Source organism: Scyliorhinus torazame, chromosome 22 (genome assembly GCF_047496885.1).
Source record: "Scyliorhinus torazame isolate Kashiwa2021f chromosome 22, sScyTor2.1, whole genome shotgun sequence".
NCBI lineage: Eukaryota > Metazoa > Chordata > Chondrichthyes > Carcharhiniformes > Scyliorhinidae > Scyliorhinus > Scyliorhinus torazame.
Genome location: NC_092728.1, coordinates 24,149,145 through 24,174,457, shown reverse-complemented (window position 1 = coordinate 24,174,457; position 25,313 = coordinate 24,149,145). Strand labels below are relative to the sequence as shown.

Below are 25,313 nucleotides of genomic sequence, written 5' to 3'. Positions count from 1 at the left end.
GAATTACTGACACAAACGATCGAGCAATTGTTCATCATGTTTTCGGGCATCTTATTCAGTCGTTCGTTCTGGGTAGTTCACTGGGCCAAAGAGGTGACCACATGGCTGAGTGTGTGTGTGGGGGGAGGGTCTGGCATAGGCCAGACCGGGTAAGGTCGGCCGATTTCATCGTGTTTTACAGCACGGAAAGAGGACCTTCGGCCCATTGCGTCCGTGCCGACCATCAAGGACTCTACCTATCCTGATCCCATTTTCCAGCACTTGGGCTGCAGCCTGGTGTGCTGATCTAAGTGCTGCTCAAATAAGAACTCGGAGCAGGAGTTGGCCACCTGGCCCCTCGAGCCTGCTCCGCCATTCAATGAGATCATGGCTGATCTTTTGTGGACTCAGCTCCACTTTCCGGCCCGAACACCATAATCCTTAATCCCTTTATTCTTCAAAAAAACTATCTATCGTTATCTTAAAAACATTTAATGAAGGAGCCTCTACTGCTTCACTGGGCAAGGAATTCCATAGATTCACAACCCTTTGGGTGAAGAAGTTCCTCCTAAACTCAGTCCTAAATCTACTTCCCCTTATTTTGAGGCTATGCCCCCTAGTTCTGCTTTCACCCGCCAGTGGAAACAACCTGCCCGCATCTATCCTATCTATTCCCTTCATAATCTTATATGTTTCTCTCAGATCCCCCCTCATCCTTCTAAATTCCAACGAGTACAGTCCCAGTCTACTCAACCTCTCCTCGTAATCCAACCCCTTCAGCTCTGGGATTAACCTAGTGAATCTCCTCTGCACACCCTCCAGTGCCAGTACGTCCTTTCTCAAGTAAGGAGACCAAAACTGAACACAATACTCCAGGTGTGGCCTCACTAACACCTTATACAATTGAGGACAAAACTCCATTTGCCTTCTTAATCACCTGTAAACCAACTTTTTGCGACTCGTGAGGTTTCTCGCCTCTACCACCCTTTCAGGCAGCGGGTTCCAGATTCCCAGCACCCTCTGGATGAAAAGGTTTCCCCTCACGTCTCCTCTAAACCTTCTGCCTCTTACCTTCAATCTAGGCCTCCTGGTTATTGACCCCTCACCAAAGGGGTTATTGACCCCTCAACAAAGTACCTTCCTGTCCACCTTTTATCTATGTCCCTCATCATTTTGTACACCTCAATCAGGTCCCTCCTCAGCCTTCGCTGCTCTAAGGAGATCCAGCCCAGCCTGTTCATGGCTGAAACGCTCCAGCCCAGGCAGCATCCTGGCGAATCTCCTCTGCACCCTCTCCAGTGTGGTGACCAGAACTGCGCGCACTGGGGCCGAACCCAGTGTTTTAAACTCCGTGAGTTCAAATCTCACCACGGCACCCGGTGGGAATTTAACTTGGATTCATAAAATGTTGAATTATCAAGCTGGTCTCCGGTACGGCGGCCGCGAGACCATCATCGATTGTTGTTCAAACCCCGTCAGGTTCACTAACGTCTCCTTTAGGGAGGGGAATCTGCCGTCCTTACCCCGGTCTGTGCTACACGCGAGGCCAGAACCGCGCACCCCCCCCCCCCCCCCCCCAACCCCACGACTCTTAACTGCACCTTCGAAATGGCCCCTAGCGAGATACTCAGTTCAAGGAGCAATTAAGAATGGACAACAAATGCTGGGCCTTTGCCCAGCGAAATGAAACGATAGACAGGGAACGCTAAGCACCCTGACGTTCAGGGAGGACAGCTGCGGCCGTGTTCCGATGCATGTCAGCCACGATCTATGCATCGGCATGATGGAAGAGGCTCGAGCCGCCAAAGGGCCTTCTCCGTTTCCTCATCTTAAGGGGAGCGTTGGGACGCTGGCGGTTTGGATGCTGGTCTGAAGAATCGGGAGGAGGCCCCTCGGGCCCTGGCCTCCCATTCGATAAGATCGTATCTGATCGGGGTCTCGTCTCCATTTTCCTGTCTGTCTCTCTCCCCTCCCCGCCCCCCCATAACCCTCGACCCCCACGTCGATCAGAATGTGTCCATCTCGGCCTTGAATGAGCCCCCACAGCATTCTGGGTGGGGGGGGGGTGGAATTCCACAGACTGACCCCCCCCCCCCTCCGAGAGAAGAAATTCCTCCTCATCTCCGTCTTCAATGGGAGACTCCCATATTCTCAAACTGTCCCCTCCCCAGTAAGCCAGCAGGGGCTGGTTTAGCACAGTGGGTTAAATCGCAGGCTTGTAATGCAGAACACAGCCAGCGGCGTGGGTTCAATTCCCGTACCAGCCTCCCCGAACAGGCGCCGGAATGTGGTGACTAGGGGCTTTTCACAGTAACTTCATTGAAGCTTACTTGTGACAATAAGTGACTTATTATTATTTCTAGATTCTCCTTCCCCTCCCCACATGAGGGAGGAAAACAGCCTCTCCGCATTCACCGTGTCAACCCCCATCCCCTCAGAATCTGATATGTTTCCATAAGATCACCTCTCGTTGTTCTCAACTCCGGTGGGTACAGAACCCCGACCTGCTGAATCCTTTCCTCATCTGGGCTGGTTTAGCACACTGGGCTAAATCGCTGGCTTTAAAGCAGACCAAGGCAGGCCAGCAGCACGGTTCAATTCCCGTACCAGCCTCCCCGAACAGGCGCCGGAATGTGGCGACTAGGGGCTTTTCACAGTCACTTCATTTGAAGCCGACTTGTGACAATAAGCGATTTTCATTTCATTTCATTTTCATCCCAGGAACCAGCCCAGTGAACCTTCCTTCAGTAAGGGTAAGGAGGCCAATACTATGCAGTACTCCAGCTGCAGAAACACCAAACTCTGTACAGATGGAGCAAGACTTCCTAACTTTTATACTCCTTTCACCCCCCCCCCCCCCGCCCCCCCCCCAACCCCAACATCGCAATAAAGCACAACATCTCAGTTGGCTTCCTAATCACTTGCTGTGCCTGTGGTAGTAACATTTGGCGATCCATTTCTATATCAATGCCAACACTAAGGGCATTTAAATGGTCATTGGACAAACATATGGACGATAAGGGAATAGTGTAGATGGGCTTTAGAGTGGTTTCACAGGTCGGCGCCACATCGAGGGCCGAAGGGCCTGTACTGCGCTGCAATGTTCTATGCACAAGGACACCCATGTACAAATTAGGAGCGTGGCCCCTCGAATCCTGCTACCCCCATTCACTGAGATTGTGGCTCATATTGTCTCCGCAGTCTCACTTGCCCCCCCCCCCCCCCCCACACACACACACACAGACAGCTACTTGCTTATCAGGAATTTATTCACCTCTGAATAAATTTAGAAATGTCCACTTCTACCGCCTTGTGAGGAAGAAAGTTATGGAGACTCTCTCTCTCTCTCTCTCTCTCTCTCTCTCTCTCTCGAGGGGAAGAAAATTCTTCTCATCCCAGCTCTAAATGGGCGACTATTTTTAAACGGCGGACCTGGTTCTAGATTCTCCCATGAGAGGATCAATCCCTCTGTCGTAGAATTTTGCCGTCTCTCTCTCCATTTCAATAATATGTTTCTATTCCCCTCTCTCCCCACCCCTCCTCACCAAAGTGGGCAACCTCACATTTTCCCACATTATCCCCCATCCGCCAAACTCTTGCCCACTCCAAAACCCAATTGATGTCCCTTCGCAGACTCTTTGTATCCTGAGCTTTCATTCCCGCCCCAGCTTTGTATCGTCAGTCAACTTGGCTGCCGCTACAGTTGGCCCGTCCGTCAGCCCATCATGGCACTCCTCCCATTACGGTGTGCCAAACCTGAATATCTGACCCATTTATCCCGGCTCCCTGTTTCCTGTTAGTCGGCCGATCCTCCTGCATGGGGAGATGAGACCCACGGCGTTGCCCGATGGTTGTAGATATTTTACTCCCCGGGGATGTGGGGGGGGGGCTCACCTTGTTCTCCCTCGAGCTGCCGCCGCCGCTCCCGGTCGATCGCCTCCAGCTGCTCCGGGCTCATCCCCTTCCAGCGGTCCCGTCACTACGCGGTGAGGGCCGAAGGGCGCTGACCGCCACCTCCGGATTCTCCGTCAGGATGTCCCCGTACACGTGGTTCCCGATCTCGGCGTAGTTCTCGTCTGTCTCCTGCCGCCTCTCCACGTCCCGCACTGCCGCTTGCTCAGCTGCCTGCAGAGAAAGTGGACGTGAGCTCTTTGGGGTTAGGTCCCGGGGGTGGGGTGAGGGAGTCAAACCTCCCCACATGACAATTAGGATGAAAAACGGAAAGTGCTGGAAATAACTCAGCAGGTCGGGCAGCGTCTGTGGAGGTAGAAACAAGAGTTAACATTTCGGGTCCAAAACTCTGAAGTTGTGAAGAAGTGCCATGAGGACTCGAGACGTTAACTCTTGTTTCTCCCTCCACAGACGCTGCCCCACCCGCTGGATATATTTTCCCTTTTTTGCTTCAGCACTCATAGAATTTACAGTGCAGAAGGAGGCCATTCGGCCCATCGAGTCTGCACCGGCTCTTGGAAAGAGCACCCTACCCAAGGTCAACACCTCCACCCTATCCCCATAACCCAGTAACCCCACCCAACACTAAGGGCAATTTTGGACACTAAGGGCAATTTATCATGGCCAATCTACCTAACCTGCACATCTTTGGACTGTGGGAGGAAGCCGGAGCACCCGGAGGAAACCCACGCACACACGGGGAGAACGTGCAGACTCCGCACAGACAGTGACCCAAGCCGGAATCGAACCTGGGACCCTGGAGCTGTGAAGCAATTGTGCTAACCACTGTGCTACCGTGCTGCCCAGCATTTTGCTTTTATTATTGCACAAGGATTAGCAGCAGGAGGAGGCCCATCGGCCCCTCAAGTCCTGCTTTCCCCCCCACCAATCAGTCCTAAGCGACCACCCCCAGCCAACCCCCAAAACCCAGCCTCCATTGCCTTTTGAGTGTTCCAAAGACGCACAACAATCATGAGAGAAAATTAACGCTATTCCGCCCAACCACCTTATCTCCCCCCCCCCCCCCCCCCCCCAGTGCTCGGAGCCCCCCAGACTGGTCAGAGAGCTCCTACCAGTGCCATGTTGTAGTTGAGGGTGGCGGTGTCGACGGCTCGGCGAGCCTCCTCCTCCATCTCGGCGAGCTTCAAGGCTCTCGCGTCGAGCTCCATCTCCTTCTTGTGATCCAGGTCATCTGTCAGGGGTTGAAGGGGCGGAGAGAGGAGAGACACACAGGTGAGGCTGAGGCTGAGACGGCGGGGGGTTTGGGGGAGGGGGAGGAGAGGGGCGGAGGGGAAACAGCCACGGGGAGGGTGTGGGAGGAGCCATGGGGAGAGTGTGGGAGGAGCCACGGGGTGGGTATGGGAGGAGCCACGGGGTGGGTGTGGGAGGAGCCACGGGGAGGGTGTGGGAGGAGCCACAGGGAGGGTGTGGGAGGAGCCATGGGGAGGGTGTGGGAGGAGCCACGGGGAGGGTGTGGGAGGAGCCACGGGGAGCGTGTGGGAGGAGCCATGGGGAGGGTGTGGGAGGAGCCATGGGGAGGGTGTGGGAGGAGCCACGGGGAGCGTGTGGGAGGAGCCATGGGGAGGGTGTGGGAGGAGCCATGGGGAGGGTGTGGGAGGAGCCACGGGGAGGGTGTGGGAGGAGCCATGGGGAGGGTGTGGGAGGAGCCACAGGGAGCGTGTGGGAGGAGCCATGGGGAGGGTGTGGGAGGAGCCACAGGGAGCGTGTGGGAGGAGCCATGGGGAGGATGTGGGAGGAGCCACGGGGAGGGTGTGGGAGGAGCCACGGGGAGGGTGTGGGAGGAGCCATGGGGAGGATGTGGGAGGAGCCACGGGGAGGGTGTGGGAGGAGCCACGGGGAGGGTGTGGGAGGAGCCACGGGGAGGGTGTGGGAGGAGCCATGGGGAGGGTGTGGGAGGAGCCACGGGGAGGGTGTGGGAGGAGCCACGGGGAGGGTGTGGGAGGGCCCTCGAGTACCTGCGAATTTCTGGTCCCGCTTCGCCCGATCTTTCTCCATTCTCTGCGCGGTGAGCCACTTCCGGGATTCCTGCTGCTGGAATTTCTTCCGCGCCTTCTCATTTAAGTCCTCGCCGGCGAACTTCTGCAGGCCGGAGAGGCCGCAGCGGGGGTCGTCGTCGCTAACCCGGGCGGGCACGTCTTTTTTCAGCATGTCCGGGTCCCACAGGTCGAACTCACGCTGGCTCTCTGGCTGTTGGTGACGGAAACGATACTCGTTCACCTCCTTGTTCAGCTCGCGGATTCGCTCCTGTTCCTGCGCCTCGAGCAGCTGGGCCGTCTTCACATAGCGCAGGTTTTCGGAATCTGGACAAAAAAAGTGACTCAGTCAGTACTGACCTTCCGACAGTGCAGCGCTCCCTCAGCACCGACCCTCCGACAGTACGGCGCTCCCTCAGCACTGACCCTGCGACAGTGCAGCGCTCCCTCAGCACTGACCCTCCGATAGTGCGGCGCTCCCTCAGCACTGACCCTCCAACTGTGCGGCGCTCCCTCAGCACTGACCCTCCGACAGTACGGCGCTCCCTCGGCACTGACCCTCCGACAGTGCGGCGCTCCCTCAGCACTGACCCTCCGACAGTACGGCGCTCCCTCGGCACTGACCCTCCGACAGTGCGGCACTCCCTCAGCACTGACCCTCCGACAGTGCGGCGCTCCCTCAGCACTGACCCTCCAACAGTGCGGTGCTCCCTCAGCACTGATCCTCCGACAGTGCGGTGCTCCCTCAGCACTGACCCTCCGACAGTGCGGCGCATCCTCAGCACTGACCCTCCGACAGTGCGGCACTCCCTCAGCACTGACCCTCCGACAGTGCGATGCTCCATAAGCTCTGCATTTTAAGGTTAGCACTACCTTGAACTAAGGCGAGCAAGCTGCTGAGAGTACCCCAGCCAACACTAAAACCATCCTCAGCCTTATTCCCATCAAACATTCCCAGGACAGGTACAGCACGGGGTTAGATACAGAGTAAAGCTCCCTCTACACTGTCCCCATCAAACACTCCCAGGACAGGTACAGCACGGGGTTAGATACAGAGTAAAGCTCCCTCTACACTGTCCCCATCAAACACTCGCAGGGCAGGTACAGCACGGGGTTAGATACAGAGTAAAGCTCCCTCTACACTGTCCCCATCAAACACTCCCAGGACAGGTACAGCACGGGGTTAGATACAGAGTAAAGCTCCCTCTACACTGTCCCCATCAAACACTCCCAGGACAGATACAGCACGGGGTTAGATACAGAGTAAAGCTCCCTCTACACTGTCCCCATCAAACACTCCCAGGACAGGTACAGCACGGGGTTAGATATCGAGTAAAGCTCCTTTTACATTGTCCTGACTACATGCCTCGTATATCCATCTGATTTGAGAGCCTGTTCGTACTCCACTTCAACCCCCACGCTGCTCTGAGTGATTTCGGCCGTTTTGTGCTGAGTTAATGCTGAGTGAAGATTTGTCCTCGTGACTGTACGGAGATAATTACCATAAGCTTCGTGCCAGAGCCGCTCCCTGTCCTCGCTCGTCTTCTTATCAAGCACTTGATTATCCAAGAACGGGCGATCGACCTTTCCAACCAATCAAAAGGGAGAGAAATGGCAACATTCGTGAGACGGGTGGAAGGTTACCTGAGATGTGGCACTCAAACGGGCCACCTGTGCCTTACAGACGCTTCTGCTCCACATGAGCCTCTGCTGCCTCCCTCCCACCCCCAACCCCCACCCCAACAACATCTCCTCTCAGCAGCCTCTCATTTAGTCAATTCTATATCTTTCCTGCCTCCTGCGTGGCAGCTTGGGGGTTCATGACCAGGAGCTTGCTAAGTCGTTCAAAATGGTGACAACTTATCTATCAGATAAGGGAATTGTGGCATTCAGATCATTAACAGATCAGCCTTCGAAGCTAATAGATTAAGATGTGGGCAGGGGGAGGGTGAATGTGCAATGAGACACCAGTCACTGAAGCTAAGCATGCAGGTACAGCAGGCGGTCATGGAGGCTAATGGTATGTTGGTCTTCATAGTGAGAGGATTCGAGTACAGGAGCAGGGATCTCTTGCTGCAATTGTGAGGCCACACCTGGAATAGTGTGGGCAGTTTTGGTCTCCTCATCTGAGGAAGGATGTTCTTGCTCTCGCGGGAGTGCAGCGAAGGTTTCCCAGACTGAGTCCTGGGGGGGCGGGACTGACCTACATGGAGAGATTGAGTCGATTGGGATTGTATTCGCTGGAGTTCAGAAGAATGAGGGGGGATCTCACAGAAACGTATAAACTTCTAACAGGACTGGACAGGGTCGATGCTGGAAGGATGTTCCCTAATGGTGGGGGTGTCCAGAACCAGGGGTCACAGTCTGAGGATACGGGGTAGACCATTTCGGACAGAGATGAGGAGACATTTCTTCACCCAGAGAGTGGTCGGCCTGTGGAATTCGTGACCACAGGAAGTAGTTGAGGCTAAAACATTGAATGTTGTCAAGAAGCTGTTCGATATAGATATAACAGAATATACTCTATTCTCCCCCTAAATCAGGTTAAAAGCCAATCCACCTCGTCATAAGCCTTGATCTAATTGAATGGCGGAGCAGGCTCGAGAGGCCGAATGGACGACTTCTGCTCCAATTTTGCGCATTCATATCTGCCCCAGGGAGACAGATGTTGGCTCCCGGTGTAGACAGATGGAGAAAGAACAAGGCCTGTGATAAGATTTCCCCAAAGAAGCAATGGATTTGTGTTAATTTAACTGGAATTTTCGAGGTTGAAATCTGTCAGGACTGTTGCCTAAACGGGATGTATAGCTCTGAGTTCATTGAACAGACATCTTTGGGGGACTGTTTGTTAATTGTGTAAATGTAATCTTTACATTTTCTTCTTTTTTCAAATAAATATTTAAATGTCATTTATTTTTTAAACCTCCAAAAGTGGTTGGACATTCTTTCTCCTAACTTCAGATTCTTCTTCCTAAAAGTCAAATTGCAAAACTGCTGTGATAGCTTGTTCACATTTCGCGTTAGGATATGGGCAGCCTGTGTGATGACTGGAAGGCTTTAGGAATATCGGATTCTAAGTATTGGGCAATATACAAGGTTAAAAGCCTGGGTTTGGTGTGTTTGACTGCAGTGGTCAGGTTTTTTAAAAAAGAATTCTGCTTTGCAGTGCCTGGGTGCTTTGAGCAGGAATGTGTATTTTCAGTCTGGGCTAATACACTGTGGTTTGACTGAGGAAGTCCCTGGGGAGTTAATGTGCTGTGCAGCCTGCAGAGATCATTTGTTTTTCAGCTTGGGGAGATGAGGCCATTGCTGAGTGGAGCCAAGGAAGGGGAGGCATTTTGAAAAGCTTTAGAGAGGCATTTTGTGGGGAAATCTTTGGAGAGAGGAATTGAATTCTGATCTGCCTGATGCTGAGTCCACAGACCATAAGACATTTTTGATTTTGATTTGATTTGATATGATTTATTGTCACATGCACCGAAGTACATAAATATATAGAACATACAGTGCAGAAGGAGGCCATTCGGCCCATCGAGTCTGCACCGGCCCACTTAAGCCCTCACTTCTATCCTATCCCCGTAACCCAATAACCCCTCCTAACCTTTTTGGACACTAAGGACAATTTATCATGGCTATTCCACCTAACCTGTATGTCTTTGGACTGTGGGAGGAAACCGGAGCACCCGGAGGAAACCCACGCAGACACAGGGAGAACATGCAGACTCCGCACAGACAGTGACCCAGCGGGAAATCGAACCTGGGACCCTGCCTCTGTGAAGCCACAGTGCTAGCCACGTGTGCTACCGTGTACAGTGAAAATTATTTTTCTGCGGCCGAGGGAACGTACCCAGTACGTATATAGTAGACAAGAGAATAATCAACAGAGAACATTGATAAATGATACATCGACAAACAGTGATTGGTTACAGTGCGGAGCAAGGGGCCAAACAAAGCAAATAAATAAGCAAGAGCAGCATAGGGCACCGTGAATATTGTTCTCACAGGGAACAGATCAGTCTGAGGGGGAGTCGTTGAGGAGTCGTGTAGCTGTGCGGAAGAATCTGTTCCTACGTTTGTATGTCCGAGTCTTCAGACTTCTGTACCTTCAGCCTGATGGAAGGGTCTGGAAGAAGGCAATGCCTGGGTGGGAGGGATCTCTGATAATGCTGTCTGCCTTCCTGAGGCATGGGAGCAGAATTAGGCCATCGATGGATTGAGAGGTGTATTTTTCTTTTCTTGTGTCACCGTATTGATTAGCATAGTTTATGGTGTAAATTGTAAGTTCTTTTTGGGTATGAAGTTGAAAAGTTTAATATTGTCGCCATAAGAAAGTTTTGTTTTAAATATAACCGAGCCCTATTTCTTCACGCAGTCACACCTGGAGCGAATCATTCTTTCCGCACAGTCTTTCAAATAAACTACATATCCTAACCACTGTTGGGGTCTGTTCTGAGATTGTAATACCTGGCACTTACAGCCTGCCACACCGTAACACATTCAACAGCTCCGATCACGGACGTCGATGCCACAGATGGAAGTGGACCCTGAATCGCTTGTCAATTCAATGCCTCGAGGGCCATCGTTCAAAAAAAAGAGACTCTTGGGGTATACGTGCATGGTGTTCCGTGAACCATCTCCCTCCCTCCCACCACTGGGACTACGGACCGGAAAAGCCAGAAAGAGTGGTGGGTGGAGCGGGGGGGCGGCGGGGGGGGTGGATTGGGGATTGACTGTCGCGGCCTCCATTCGCGCATCAGGAGATTTTCTTTCCTCACTGTTTTGCCGGGCTGGAGTTCCTGCGGGATGTGGGAATAAAGGCACATGGAATCGAGTGACAAACTGACGGTGGTCTCATTGGAAGTTTGAACCTTGGGTTTTAGGGTTAGGGTTAGGGTGCTCATTGGGAGTTTAGAAGATTGGGAGGAGACCTTATTGAGACAAATAGGATTCTCGGCGGGATTGACAGGGTAGGTGCTGAGAAGTTGTTTCCGCTTGTGGGAGAGGCTAGGATCAGAGGGTGTAATCTCAGAGTAAGGGGGCCGCCCATTTAAGAGTGATGAATGTAGGAATTTCAGATGTATGTAGGGGCTGGTTTAGCACAGTGGGCTAAATAGCTGGCTTGTAATGTAAAACAATGCCAGCAGCGCAGGTTCAATTCCCGTACCGGCCTCCCCGAACAGGCGCCGGAATGTGGCGACGAGGGGCTTTTCACAGTAACTTCATTGAAGTCTACTTATGCCAATAAGCAATTATTAATTTATTAATTGTTAATTATTTGGTGCAGCAAAAGTTAAAAGCCTGGGTTAGAGTAGTGTTTTTATAGGGGGCGGTGTGATGAATATCGGCATTTCAGATGTATTGTATTGTATGTATTTGGTGCAGTTAGGGTTAAAAGCCTGTGTATGACTGCTGATGCAGTGTTTTTAAGAAAACTTAGTTTGCAAGACGGCTAGGCATTTTGGGAGCAGAGGTGCAATTAAAGCATTGTAAAAGCTCGGGCTAATGGACTTTTGTTTGGATTAAGAGGCTTCCCTGTGGAGTATTTAGTTATGAGATTTTGAGTTCAGGGTAGTAAGGTGATGTAGTTCATGAACGTAGCCAAAAGGCTGAAGCAGTCAGATGTTGCGGTTTTCTGTTTAGGTTTTAGATTGGGATGTGATCAGGAGTCAAGCAGCTAGTCTCTATATAGTTGTTAAAGATCTGTCCATAGACAGACTAGCAGTCTCTTTCCACGCAGTTCAGAGGTTTATTTGGGAGCTGGAAGTCAAGCTATGAAGGCAGTTTCTTAAGACTTCAGCTAGAGATCCTGCATTGTTCTGACGGGATCAAGTTTATCTTGAGAGCAGTCTCAGAAGATCTCTCTTTTTTTTGAAAGTGGAGTTTCAAGACATGTCTGTACAGCAAGTATTCCTGAGTGCTAACTTTATTTAAAAGGGGATTGGGGTCTGAGATGGTTCTGTTATTTGAATGGAAGTAAAAATAGCAGTTAAGGGTTATTGTGTCACCGTATTGATTAGCATAGTTTAAGGGGTAATTGAAATCTATTTCCTTGTGTGATGTAAAATATATTTTAATACAGTGTTAGCAATAATGTTTGTTTTAATATACCATATCCCTATTTTGCAATGAGTGAGGTATCCTTTCCTCAGTTTTACAAAATTCCATCTAAAATATTGGGGATTTCTGTCCAGTATCCTAGATACTGTTGGGGTCTGGGTTCGTAATGGAGAGTTGGGGAGGAATTTCTTCTCTCAGAGGATAATGAATCTATGGCATTTTTTGCAGCAGAGAGCTGTAGACGTTGAGCCGTTAAGTATGTTCAAGGCAGAAATAGACAAATTTTTAATCAATGAGGATCTCCATGGTTATAGGGAAAGTGGAGTTATGGTAGCACATTGGTTAGCACTGTCGGTTCACAGCACCAGGGTCCCAGGTTCGATTCCCCGCTTGGGTCACTATCTGTGTGGAGTCTGCATGTTCTCCCCGTGTCTGCGTGGGTTTCCTCCGGGTGCTCCGGTTTCCTCCCACAAGTCCCGAAAGACGTGCTGTCAGGTGAATTGGACATTTTGAATTCTCCCTCACTGTACCCGAACAGGCGGCGGAGTGTGGCGACTGGGGATTTTCACAGTAACTCCATTGCAGTGCTAATGTAAGCCTACTTGTGACACTAATAAAGATTATTATTATATCGCATCGGATCGGCCACAATCCCATTGAATGGCGGAGCAGGGCGGATGGCCCAGCGGGTTGTTCCTGCGTCTGGTGGACGGGCAACGGACGGGTGTTGGAGGTTGCTGAACGACCGCCTCCTGCTCCTACCTCAACGACCCCCACCTACCCCCTCCCACTTGCAGACAAACTGCTCGCTTACCCCGAGGGTCCGGTTCTTGACGTTGAAAATGCGGCTTTGCCGCTGGAGCTCGGCATTCCTCCGGCGCTCGATAGCCGCAGTCTGCTTCGGGTCGACGGGAAGGTCTAACTTGTACATGGTTTTGTCACCTGTGTTGATGGACAATGCTAAATATCTAAGTTTGTATATGTATTATATATATATATGTGTATAATTTATTTCCCACTAGCTAGCTCTGTGCTTTGGCTGAGTTTGAGTCTGAGTCGGAGGTCCCCTGCATCCAGCCACCATCCATCGATCTGGAAACCCAACTGGGTGCCAAGTTGTTGTTGTCACTGTAACAAACAACAAGGACGCCTTGGGTCGCCCTGGCAACAGAGACATTTCACCTTGAGGAAAATAGGGGGAACACTGCAGAAAATTATTCTTAAAGTAACTCTTTTCGCCCAGACACCCAGCTAAACTAGATGGAGCATAATTTATGACTGGAAATATCTGCGGGCATAGCCTCAGCAATGGGTCGAAAGGACGGAAAAGGGATAAAATCTCGAAGCCGGATCAACCCCCTTCTCTCCCAATTAAGATGGACCATTCTGTGGAGGGCGGGCAATCAAGGTGATTGGCGTTGGTCTCGTCCAATGGGACCGCTGGTCTGTTCGGCCGGCGGCCAATAGCAGGGAAACAGGTGAGGTGGGCGGGACCTGGGCGGTTGAAAGGGGAGGAATCGGTTTCTGGTGCGCGGGCGCAGAGGCAGCCGGGAGCTGTAGTTCAGTAACCCTGCGCATGCGCCCTCCACCCCCGCCTGCCGCCGTGGTCGCGGTGCACCCCGGGAGATGTAGTCCCGGCCTCGATCTCCTCTCACAATGGGGGAGGTGGGAGAAACTACAAATCCCAGAGAGCCGAGAAGGAGGTGGATCTAGCGATGCTCAGAGCAGGAGGGCGGGAGGCCTAGTCCTGGTTTGTTGTCCGTCGAGGCCTCGGTTTATTTGGTCCCCCCCACCGCGGATCGCCATGGGTTTCCTGCGGATGATCGAGATCGAGAACTTCAAGTCGTACAAGGGGCGGCAGATCATCGGGCCCTTCAAGAAGTTCACGGCCATCATCGGGCCCAACGGCTCGGGTGAGGAGGCGGAAATGGAGCCCGGGGCTGTGCTGGGCCTCGGGGATCCCAAACCCTCTTCCCCACAAACCTCCCCCGGTCTCACACCCTGACTTTACCTCAGGATTTGCAAAGTTCCGCTCGGCCGTTAAACATCTGACCCAGAAATGGGAAAACAATTCTGCAAGGTCCCCCTTGGACAGGACAAACAAGGCAGTGGAATACATGATAAACAGCAGGACTGTGGGGAGCACCGAGGATCAGAGGGACCTTGGTGTGAATGCATACTGGTCCCTTAAGGTAGCAGAGCAGGTGGACACCGTGGCTAAGAAGGCATATGGTGTGCTTGACTTTATTAGCTGAGGCATAGAGTTTAAGAGCAGGGATGTTATTCCAGAACTGCATAAAAGTTTGGTTAGGACACAGCGGGAGCAACGTGTGCAGTTCTGGAATCTACATTATAGAATTTACAGTGCAGAAGGAGGCCATTCGGCCCATTGAGTCTGCACTGGCCCTTGGAAAGAGCCCGCACCTCCACCCTAACCCAGTAACCCCACCTACCCTTTATGGACACTAAGGGGCAATTTAGCGCGGCCAATCCACCTAACCTGCGCGTCTTTGGATTTGTGGGAGAAAACCGGAGCACCCGGAGGAAACCCACGTAGACACTGGGAGAACGTGCAGGGAGGGAAAGGTGCAGAGGAGATTTACCAGGATGTTTCCTGAGCTGGAGCGTTTTAGCTGTGAAGAGAGATTGGATCGACTGTGGTTATTTTCCTCGGAGCATAAGAGACAGAGTGGGTGACTAGATTGGATTTGTTTATTGTCACGTGTACCGAAGTGCAGTGAAAAGTATTTTTCTGCGTGCAGCTCAAACAGATCATTTAATACATGAAAAGAAAATACGTAATAGGACAACACAAGATGCACAATGTAATTACATAGACACTGGCATTGGGTGAAGCGTACTGGAGTGTAGTGTTAAATCAGATCAGTCCATAAGAGGGTCGCTTAGGAGTCTGGTAATTGCGGGAAAGAAGCTGCTTTTGAATCATTTCATGCATGTTCTCGGACTTTTGTATCTCCTGCCCGATGGAAGAAGTTGGAAGAGTGAGTAAACCGGGTGGGAGAGATCTTTGATTATGCTACCCGCTTTCCCCAGGCAGCGGGAGGTGTAGATGGAGTCAATGGATGGGAGGCAGGTTCGTGTGCTGGACTGGGCTGTGTTCACGACTCTGAAGTTTCTTGCGGTCCTGGGCTGAGCAGTTGCCATACCAGGCTGTGATGCAGCCCGATAGGATGCTTTCTATGGTGCACCTGTAAAGGCTGATTACAGTCAATGTGGGCATGCCAAGTTTCCTGACTTGTGCTTTCTTGGTCGTAGTGTCGACGTGGGTTAACCGGGACAGATTTTGGTGATCTGCACACCTAGAAATTTGAAGCTGTCAACCATCTCCACCTCTGCATCGTTGATGCAGACAGGGGTGTGTACTTTGCTTCCTGAAGTCAATGACCTGCTCTTTAGTTTTGCTGGCATTGAGGGAGAGATTGTTGTCGTTACACCACTCCATTACGTTCTCTATTGAGATGTATAAAATTATATGGGGCAAGGCGGCACGATGGCGAAGTGGTTAGTACTGCTGCCTCACGGTGGCGAGAACCAGGAGAGCTTTCACCCAGAGGGGGGTGGGAGTCTGGAACTTGCTGCCTGAAAGGGTGATGGAGGCAGAGACCCTCATAACATTTAAGAAGTATTTAGATTTGCACTTTCGAACCCAAGGCAGACGAGGCTTATGGGACAAGTGCTGGGAAATTGGATTAGAATAGTTAGGTGGTTGTTTTTGACTGGTGCAGACGTATGGGGCCGAAGGATCTTTTCCGTGCTGTGAACCGTTATGACTCCATGACTTCTAAATGTCTTCTTACCTGTAAGGTGTTGCTTAAAAACCAACCTCTCTGGCCAAAGTTTTTTTTTTTTCCTCTGCAACCTCGCCCAAATATTTCATTAAGTGGCCCTCCCCCTGACAACCAAGCTCCGCTCTCCACCTCTTGTCTCTCCTTCAAAATGCTTCTCAAAACCTGGTACTCCTGCTTGTATCCCTACCATATTTGTGGTTCTCCATGTCAAGCTTCATTAGGCAGAGATGAAAGTGTATTAGTAATGACACTCATTCATAAAGCACTTTAATGTGGCAATCATGGAACATACAGTGCAGAAGGAGGCCATTCGGCCCATCGAGTCTGCACCGACTCTTTTTCTATTAACGATCTAGATGACGGGACTGAGGGCATTCTGGCTAAGTTTGCCGATGATACAAAGATAGGTGGAGGGGCAGGTAGTATGGAGGAGGTGGGGAGGCTGCAGAAAGATTTAGACAGTTTAGGAGAGTGGTCCAAGAAATGGCTGATGAAATTCAACGCGGGCAAGTGCGAGGTCTTGCACTTTGGAAAAAAGAATAGAGGCGTGGACTATTTTCTAAATGGTGACAAAATTCATAATGCTGAAGTGCAAAGGGACTTGGGAGTCTAGTCCAGGATTCTCTAAAGGTAAACTTGCAGGTTGAGTCCGTAATTAAGAAAGCAAATGCAATGTTGTCATCCATCTCAAGAGGCTTGGAATATAAAAGCAGGGATGTACTTCTGAAGCTTTATAAAGCATTAGTTAGGCCCCATTTAGAATACTGTGAGCAATTTTGGGCCCCACACCTCAGGAAGGACATACTGGCACTGGAGCGGGTCCAGCGGAGATTCACACGGATGATCCCAGGAATGGTCGGCCTAACATACGATGAACGTCTGAGGATCCTGGGATTATATTCATTGGAGTTTAGGAGGTTGAGGGGAGATCTAATAGAAACTTACAAGATAATGAATGGCTTAGATAGGGTGGATGTAGGGAAGTTGTTTTCATTAGCAGGGGAGACTAGGACCTGGGGGCACAGCCTTAGAATAAAAGGGAGTCACTTTAGAACAGAGATGAGGAGAAATTTCTTCAGCCAGGGAGTGGTGGGTCTGTGGAATTCATTGCCACAGAGGGCGGTGGAGGCCGGGACGTTGAGTGTCTTTAAGACAGAAGTTGATAAATTCTTGATTTCTCGAGGAATTAAGGGCTATGGAGAGAGAGCGGGTAAATGGAGTTGAAATCAGCCATGATTGAATGGTGGCGTGGACTCGATGGGCCGAATGGCCTTCCTTCCGCTCCTATGTCTTATGGACCCACTTAAGCCCTCACTTCCATCCTATCCCCGCAACCCAATAACCCCTCCTAACCTTTTTTGGTCACTAAGGGCAATTTATCATGGCCAATCCACCTAACCTGCACATCTTTGGACTGTGGGAGGGATCCGGAGCACCCGGAGGAAACCCACGCGCACACGGGGAGAACATGCAGACTCCGCACAGACAGTGACCCAGCGGGGAATCGAACCTGGGACCCTGGCGCTGTGAAGCCACAGAGCTATCCACTTGTGCTACCGTGCTGCCCCAATCAAAGCCGAGAGATTCCGCTCCTCTCGCGTCTAGCCTCTCTGGCTTATCTACCTGATATCTGGCATTCTGCACATGGCGGCGGAAGATCGCCACATCCTCCCATTGCTTTCTTCCTCATGGATCCATCCAACTCCATCCTTCGATGCAGCAGCCCCCTGTCCTTACCAAACAACGCCACCCTCCCATCCCCACCGTTTTAATCCTCTCTCAGGTCGCCACCACCGCCCCTCCGAGCACGGCCTTCTGTTTGTAAGTCGCACGACAAAGTTATTGTTCCCCGTCTTGTCTGGCTCAGGTAAATCTAACCTCATGGACGCCATCAGCTTTGTGCTGGCGGAGAAGACCAGCAACCTAAGGGTGAAAACGCTGAAGGACCTGATCCACGGTGCGCCAGTGGGCAAGCCGGCCGCCAACCGGGCCCTGGTCAGCATGGTGTACACAGAAGACAGCGGCGACGACAAAGTCTTCACCAGGATTATTGTGGGTGAGTGAAGCCGGGCAGAGTTGCTCTGATAGCATTTTTCAGTGCAGAGCGGTGTACCTGCTCCGCCATGGCCAGAGTGGCTCTGACCCTGTGCCAGAGCGTCGCAGAGCCTTCCGCGGTGCTGACCCACCGCTGCAAGCGGCACTAATTCTCAGTAACTTTGCAGGGGCATCCTCGGAGTACAGGATCAACACCAAAGTGGTGCCGTTGCAGGAGTACAGCGAACAGCTGGAGAAATTGGGAATTCTCATCAAAGCCCGTAACTTCTTAGTGTTTCAGGTAACACTTGAGTGCTGCTGATTTAATTTCTATCCTCTTGTCCCTCCTTACTCTCCAAAGGGTCATCCTACAGCTCTCCCCCTCTCTGTAATCTCCTATAGCCCCCTAAATCCTCACTATTACTCGCCCTCCTTACCCGTCGCAGCCCCCCCCTCTCCATCCCTCCCTCCCACAGGGACCCACGCCCCATCTCTCCCTCCCTCAGGGACCCACCCCCCCTCTCCAACTCTCCCTCCTCTGGGGGCCCCACTCTACATCCCTCCCTCACGCGGCCCCCCCCCCCCCCCCTCTCCATCCCTCCCTCCTGCAGGGCCGCCCCTCTCCATCCCTCCCTACTTTGGGGGGGCCCCCTCTCCATCCCTCCCTCCTGTGGGCCCCTCCATCCCTCCCTCCTCTGGGGGCCCCTCTCTCCATCCCTCCCTCCTCTGGGGGCCCCTCTCTCCACCCCTCCCTCCTCTGGGGGCCCCACTCTACATCCCTCCCTCACGCGGCCCCCCCCCCCCTCTCCATCCCTCCCTCCTGCAGGGCCGCCCCTCTCCATCCCTCCCTCCTGTGGGCCCCCCCCCCCTCCATCCCTCCCTCCTCTGGGGGCCCCTCTCTCCATCCCTCCCTCCTCTGAGGGCCCCTCTCTCCACCCCTCGCTCCTCTGGGGGCCCCACTCTCCATCCCTCCCTCGGGACCCTCCCTCTCCATCCCTCCCTCTCACGGGCCCCCCCCCATACATCCCTCCCTCCCATGGAGCCCCCATCCCTCCCTCCCGTGGGGGGCCCCCCTCTCTCCATCCCTCCCTCCTGCGGGGACCCCCCTCTCTCCATCCCTCCCTCCTGCGGGGACCCCCTCTCTCCATCCCTCCCTCCTACGGGGGGCCACCCCCTCTCCATCCTTCCCTCCCACGGGGGCCCCCCCTCTCCATCCCTCCCTCCCGCGGGGGGCCCCCCCTCTCCATCCCTCCCTCCTGTAGGGCCCCCCTTTCCATCCCTCCCTCCTGCAGGTCCCCCCTCACCATCCCGCCCGCAGAGGGGGTGCCCTCTCCATCTCTCCTCTGCCCGCCGGGGCCCCTCCTCTCCTGCCCTGCTCGCGTGGCCCTGAGACATTTGCATTACATCTATTTGGTCTGGTAAATGTAATCCTGTCTGTACCTAGCACCATGCCGGTTATCAGTTTCCAGCCACTGGAGATGACTTGCGGTGTTCACGGTTCGCAGGGTGCGGTGGAGTCTATCGCCATGAAGAACCCCAAGGAACGGACAGCCCTCTTTGAGGAGATTAGCCGCTCAGGCGAGTTGGCACAGGAGTATGACAAGAGGAAGAAGGAGATGGTGAAGGCTGAGGAGGACACTCAGTTCAATTACCACCGGAAGAAGAACATCGCAGCGGAGCGCAAGGAAGCCAAACAGGAGAAGGAAGAGGTAGGTTGTGAGCGTGGCGTGGTCCTAGCTTTAGCAGATATGTGATCTTCGACCTGCTTTCACATGAAGTTGCCAGACAGAAACAGGCCATATGGCTCCTCTGCTCTGTGCCAGTACTTCTGCCACCATACCAATCTCCCCATACCCCATATCTTTCTCTTAATTTCTCACTCATGTGTTTATCCAGCTTCTCGCCCCCTTTAATCACGTCAACATGATTCATCTCAACCACTCCCCATGGATCCCTTATTCTCCCCACTCCCCGTATGAATGGGTCCCCATTCCCACCCACGACCCCTGGTAGGTGCGGGCGCCCGCTGGGTAAAGACGTTTCTCTTGAATTCCCCACCCTGATTGGATTTACTAGCGACCGTCTTTTTTCTAAAATAAATTTAGAATCTCCAATTATTTTTTTTCCAATTAAGGGGCAATTTAGCGTGGCCGTACTCTGCACATCTTTGGCTTGTGGGGAGAATGTGCAAACTCCACACGGACATTGACCCAGGGCCGGGATCGAATCCAGGTCCTCAGCGCCTTGAGGCGGCAGTGCTAACCACTGTGCCGCCCCGTGACCGTCTTAATTTGAGTACTCCTTCAGTGGTGCTCCCTGCGCATTGTCCCTCCACCAGTGCAATGCTCCCTCGGCCCTGGCACCCTGACAGCGGCAGTGCACCTTGGCCATTCCCCCCCCCCCCCCCCCCCCAACACTACAGCGGCAAGTGTGAGGCGTGGATCATGCGCTTGAGTCTCTTGAGGTGAGGCCATGCCCCTCCTAACTCAGGAGAGAGTCCATCCAACTGAACCATGCTGGACATCAGATTTGAATGGTTTATTGGTCTTCTGATCCTTTTCTGGTTCCACAATTGATCTGTTTTCGCTCCACTCTCTCAGGCAGAACGTTACCAGCGCCTGAAGGATGAACTGGTCCGGGCACAGGTACAGCTGCAGCTCTTCAAACTCTTTCACAACGAGTCGGAGATCGAGAGACTGAGCAAGGACCTGACGTCTCGGAACAAGGAGATTGAGAAGGACAGGAAGCGCATGGACAAGGTGGAGGAGGAGATGAAGGTGCATAAGAAGGAAGTGGGCAAGCTGACGCGGGAGCAGCAGCAGATCGAGAAGGACATCAAGTAGGTTTCCGGTTGTGTCGGAATGGAGTGGGCGGTGGTGCTCGGGAATGTCAAGATGGGCATTTAATTGTTATGTGCAGAAGGAAGCCATTCAGCTTATCGGGCGGGATTCTCCCTTCTGGGGGCTAAGTCCCCACGCCGGCGGGAAAACCGGCGCCAACCACTCCGGCGTCTACAGCCCCCGATAGTGCGGAATCTTTCAGGGCTCGGTGGACGCCGGAGGGGTTGGCGCCTCGCCTTCCGGCGCTGAAGGGCCAGTTTGCGCATGCGTGGAACGGCCGGCGTGATTCCGCGCATGCGCAGACCGGCCGGCATATTTCAGCGCATGCACGGGGGTTCTCTTCTCTGTGCCGGCCCCCGAGCAATGTGGCGGAGCCCTACAGGGGCCCGGAAGAAAGAAGTGCCTCCACGGAACAAGCCCGCCCACCGATCGGTGGGCCCTGACCGCGGGCCAGGCTACCGTGGCGCCCCCCCCTCTCCTTGAAGACTGCCCCCGCATACTCACCTTCCAGGTCCCGCCATGCGTGACATGAGTAATTTACACCGGCGGGACTGGCCAAAAATGGACAGCCCCTCGGGACCCAGAGAATTGCCGGGGGTGGGGGGGCAGACACGATGGCCGGGATTCTCCAACCCGGCAGGGGGTTGGAGAATCCCGGCCATCGTGTCTGCACCTTGTCATGAGAATGTCGCTTTAAGAAATGTTTGGCTGCTCATGTCAGGAGTGTGGGTGGAGCTGAGCTCTGGCTCTGCTTTTTAGTTTCATTTTGAGAAAAGCTTGGGTGTGTCTGTGTCTTTTTGGTTTTGTTTTCAGTGTTGGAGCTGAAGCCAGACAAAGCAGCTGTACTGCTGTTCTCTCTGCCATGAAAAGACTGTCTCTTGATCATTTGGTGAATTCAGAATTATAAATGTTCTGAGTAGTGACTTTAACCTGATGTGCTTCTGTTAAAGGTTATGTTTTTTTGTAAGTCTTCTGGATGTTAAAAGGACAGCGTACGCATTACTTCGTGTTGTATTCTTTGGGGGTTGTATTTGAATTAATGGTTGCTAAGATGTTCACTGTTTGTTTTAAAAAGGTTAACTTGAGTTCATAGACTAAACATTTTTGCTTTAAACAATACTTTTCCATTTCTGCTGTACCACACCTGTAGTGTGGGCCGTGTGCTCCCCATACCACAATCTATTAAAAGTTGTGGGTCACGTGAACTCCATGATACACTTTGTGGTTCTCTAAACCCTGGCCCATAACAACCTGCTGCCCAAACAAACACCGTGGCTTAGTGCCATTCGCTGCTTACTCCCCATACCCATTGCTTCTAATCAAATAATATCCTAATGCCTTGAATGTCTCAATTGAACCTGCCTCCACCTCCACACTTCCAGACAGTGAACTCCAGACCACATGCTGGGCGAAGAAGTTTTGTCTCGCGTCGCATTTGCCTAGTTTGCAATTCACTAATTCTGTGTCCCCTCTTGTTCTCGATCATTTTCGGGCGGGAACATTTTCTCGCCGTTTACTCTCATGGGTTGGAACATCAGATCTCCTCTTAGCCTCCTGTTCTCCAAGCGAACAGTCCCAACCTCTCCAATCTGTCCTCGTCACTGAAGTTTCTCATCCCTGGAACCAGTCTTGTAAATATCTTCCTCACTCCCTCCAATGTGTTCACATCCTTCCTATAGTGTGGCGCCCAGAACTGTACACAATATTCCAGCTAAGGTCTAACTACTGTCTTGTATAAGTTCAGCATAACCTCTTCGCTCTTCCACTCTGTGCTAATAAAGCCCAGAATGCTATTTGCTTTATTGTCTGCTCTCTCCACCCGTCCTTCCACCTCAGTGATCTGTGCACATATACACCCAGGTCTCCCTGCTCCTGAACCCTTTAAGGCATGTACCCCTTGTGTTGTGTTTCTGTGTTCTTCCTGCCAAAGCGTCACTTCACACTTCTCTGCATTGAACTTCATCTGCCACCTATCTGCCCACTCCACCAACTTCTCCATGTCCTTTTCAAGTTCTACACTGTCCCAAGTTTTGTGTTGTCTGAAAACTTTGAAATTGTTCCCTGCACGCCAAAATCTAGCTCATTAGTTTATATCAGGAAAAGCAAGGGTCCCAATACTGACCCCCTGGGGAATACCACTGCAATCCTTCCTCCAGCCCACCAAAATAGCCATTGACCATTAATGTTTTCTACCTATTAATCGGCTAATTCTGTATCCATGTTTATCAGGAAAAGTAAGGGTCCCAATACTGACCCCCTGGGGAATACCACTGCAATCCTCCCTCCAGCCCCCAAAATAGCCATTGTCCATTAATGTTTTCTACCTATTAATCGGCTAATTCTGTATCCATGTTGCCATTCCCTCACAAGTCTGTTGTGTGTTACTGTATCCAATGCCTTCTGAAAGTCCATACACACCGCATCAACAGCATTACCTTCATTGATCCAGTCTGTTACCTCCTTAAAAAACGTTAGTTAAACACTGTTTTCACTTTAGAAATCCGTGCTGGCTCTTCTTAAGGGGCTGGTTTAGCACACTGGGCTAAATCGCTGGCTTTTAAAGCAGACCAAGGCAGGCCAGCAGCATGGTTCAATTCCCGTACCAGCCTCCCGAACAGGCGCCGGAATGTGGTGACTAGGGGCTTTTCACAGTAACTTCATTTGAAGCCTACTTGTGACAATAAGCGATTTTCATTTCATTTTCATTTCATTCTTAATCGACCTGAGTTTTTCATGTGACTATCCTGAATAATTGTTTCCAGAAGCTTGCCCACAAAACCTCTTTTCTTTTTTTTTGAACAATGGTATAACATTTGCAATTCTCCAGTCCTCTGGAGGGGACTAGGCGGTTATGGCCAGTGTCCCTGTCATTTCTATTCTCACTTCCTTCAGTATACTTGGATGCATCTTATCCAACTGCCTTGTCAACTCTTGACCAGTCTCTTGAACACTTCCCCCGTGTCAGAGAGAGTTACCTCGTCTTGTCACCAGTCGTCCTGGGTAGCATCTCCTTCCCTGGTAAAGACTGTTGCAAAGTATTCATTCAATACCTCAACCGTGCCCCCCGTCTCCACGTGTAAATCCCCTTTTAGATCCCGAATCTGCCCCACTCTTCCTCTTACCACTCTTTACCATTTACCTGCCTCTAGAAGACTTTGGGATTCCCCTTCATATTGACTTTTCCAATGTGCTTTTTCACCTCCCCTCTGAACCTTCTGTATTCCTCTGTTATTTTAACTGTTATTTTCTACCTGTCATAAGCACATCTTTCCTCCCTTATCTTAATTTCTGCCTCTTTTTCATCCAGGGAGCTCTGGATTTGTTTCCCTTGCCGTTTCATTTTGAAGTAATCTACATTGGCTGTGTCCGGACCATTTCTGTTCTGAACGTAGCCTGCTGTTCAGCTCCAGTTTTTCCCTGCCAGCCTTTCGTTCCAGTCTATCTGGTCCAGCTCCGTTCTTGCTCCGTTGAAGTCTGCACTTCCCCCAGTTAATTATTCTTACTCTGGCTTGCCCGTTGTCCTTTTCCTATCATCATCCTAAACCTTATGATACGGCAGCACAGTTGCTTCACAGCTCCCGGCTCCCAAGTTCGATTCCGGCTTGGGTCACTGTCTTGTGCGGAGTCTGCACGTTCTCCCCTTTTCTGCGTGGGTTTCCTCCGGGTGCTCCGGTTTCCTCTCACAGTCCAAAGATGTGCAGGTCAGGTGGATCGGCCATGATAAATTGTCCAAAAAGGTTGGGTGGGGTTACGGGGATAGGGTGGAGGTGTGGGCTTGGGTAGGGTGCAGGTGCAGACTCGATGGGCTGAATGACATCCTTCTACACTGCAAATTCTATGATTCTATGTCAATGTAGTTTAGTTGGTCAGCATGGGCTTGGAGGGCCGAAGGGCCTGTTCCTGTGCTGTACATTTCTTTGTTCTTTGCTCACTGTTTCTTAAATGTTCCCCCCACTGACACTTGATCTACTGGGCCCACCTTCTTTCCAAGAACCAGGGCCAACAGTCCATCCTTTTTTTTATTGGACTGGATACTTAACTGCTGTAGAAAATTTTCCTGAATGCCATTTCAGAACTTTTACCCCCTCTCCTCCTTTCCCAGTCCACATTTGGGTCATAAAAATCCCCCATTAAAGCTACTCTATAATGTTTGCACTTCTCTATAATTTTCCTACAGATTTATTCCTCATCCTTTCCACCAGTTGGCGATCTATGGACTACACTGAGCGATGTCAGAGCACTCTTTTTGTTCCTTCGCTCGAGCCAAATAGATTCTGTCATTGGACCCTCTGGGACATCCGCTTTCTCCAGTACTACAATGCTCTCCCTAACCGATACCGTCAACCCTCCCCCTTTACTATCTTTTCTGAACACCTTGTACCCAGGAATATTTAACATCCAGTCTTGCCCTTCCTTGAGCCAGGTTTCTGTTATTGCCACAACGTCATATTTCCACAATGTAATCTGCACCTGTAACTCCCCAGTCTTATTTCCCGTACTCGGTGCATTCGCAGTAATTCTCATTTAGACGTCATTACTTTTTCTCTTACTCTGACTTAACTTGCTATTCTCAACACGAGTGCTTTCTGTCCCTCTCGGTATTATGTGCATCCAGGTATTCCTCTTGGTCTCTCCCCCCCCCCCCCCCC

The 25,313-nt window shown here is 51.7% G+C and overlaps 2 protein-coding genes across 2 annotated transcripts in view; one reads left to right on the top strand and one right to left on the bottom strand.

The window, feature by feature from the left end:
• Positions 1-3,826: 3,826 nt before the first annotated feature.
• On the bottom strand, positions 3,827-13,097 carry LOC140398965 (RIB43A-like with coiled-coils protein 2). Its single transcript, XM_072487978.1, is given in 7 exon segments — positions 3,827-3,952; positions 3,954-3,977; positions 3,979-4,104; positions 5,004-5,122; positions 5,907-6,251; positions 7,427-7,508; positions 12,796-13,097. Coding segments are annotated over 7 exon segments (924 nt in total). The 5' UTR covers positions 12,913-13,097; the 3' UTR covers positions 3,827-3,841.
• Positions 13,098-13,678: 581 nt separating this feature from the next.
• Positions 13,679-25,313, top strand: part of LOC140399457 (structural maintenance of chromosomes protein 1A-like) — a 79,678-nt gene continuing 68,043 nt past the window's right edge. The window contains 5 exon segments of the mRNA XM_072489033.1: positions 13,679-13,894; positions 17,658-17,846; positions 18,013-18,125; positions 19,330-19,533; positions 20,425-20,663. Coding sequence (XP_072345134.1) covers positions 13,786-13,894; positions 17,658-17,846; positions 18,013-18,125; positions 19,330-19,533; positions 20,425-20,663 — 854 coding nt within the window. The 5' untranslated portion in view covers positions 13,679-13,785.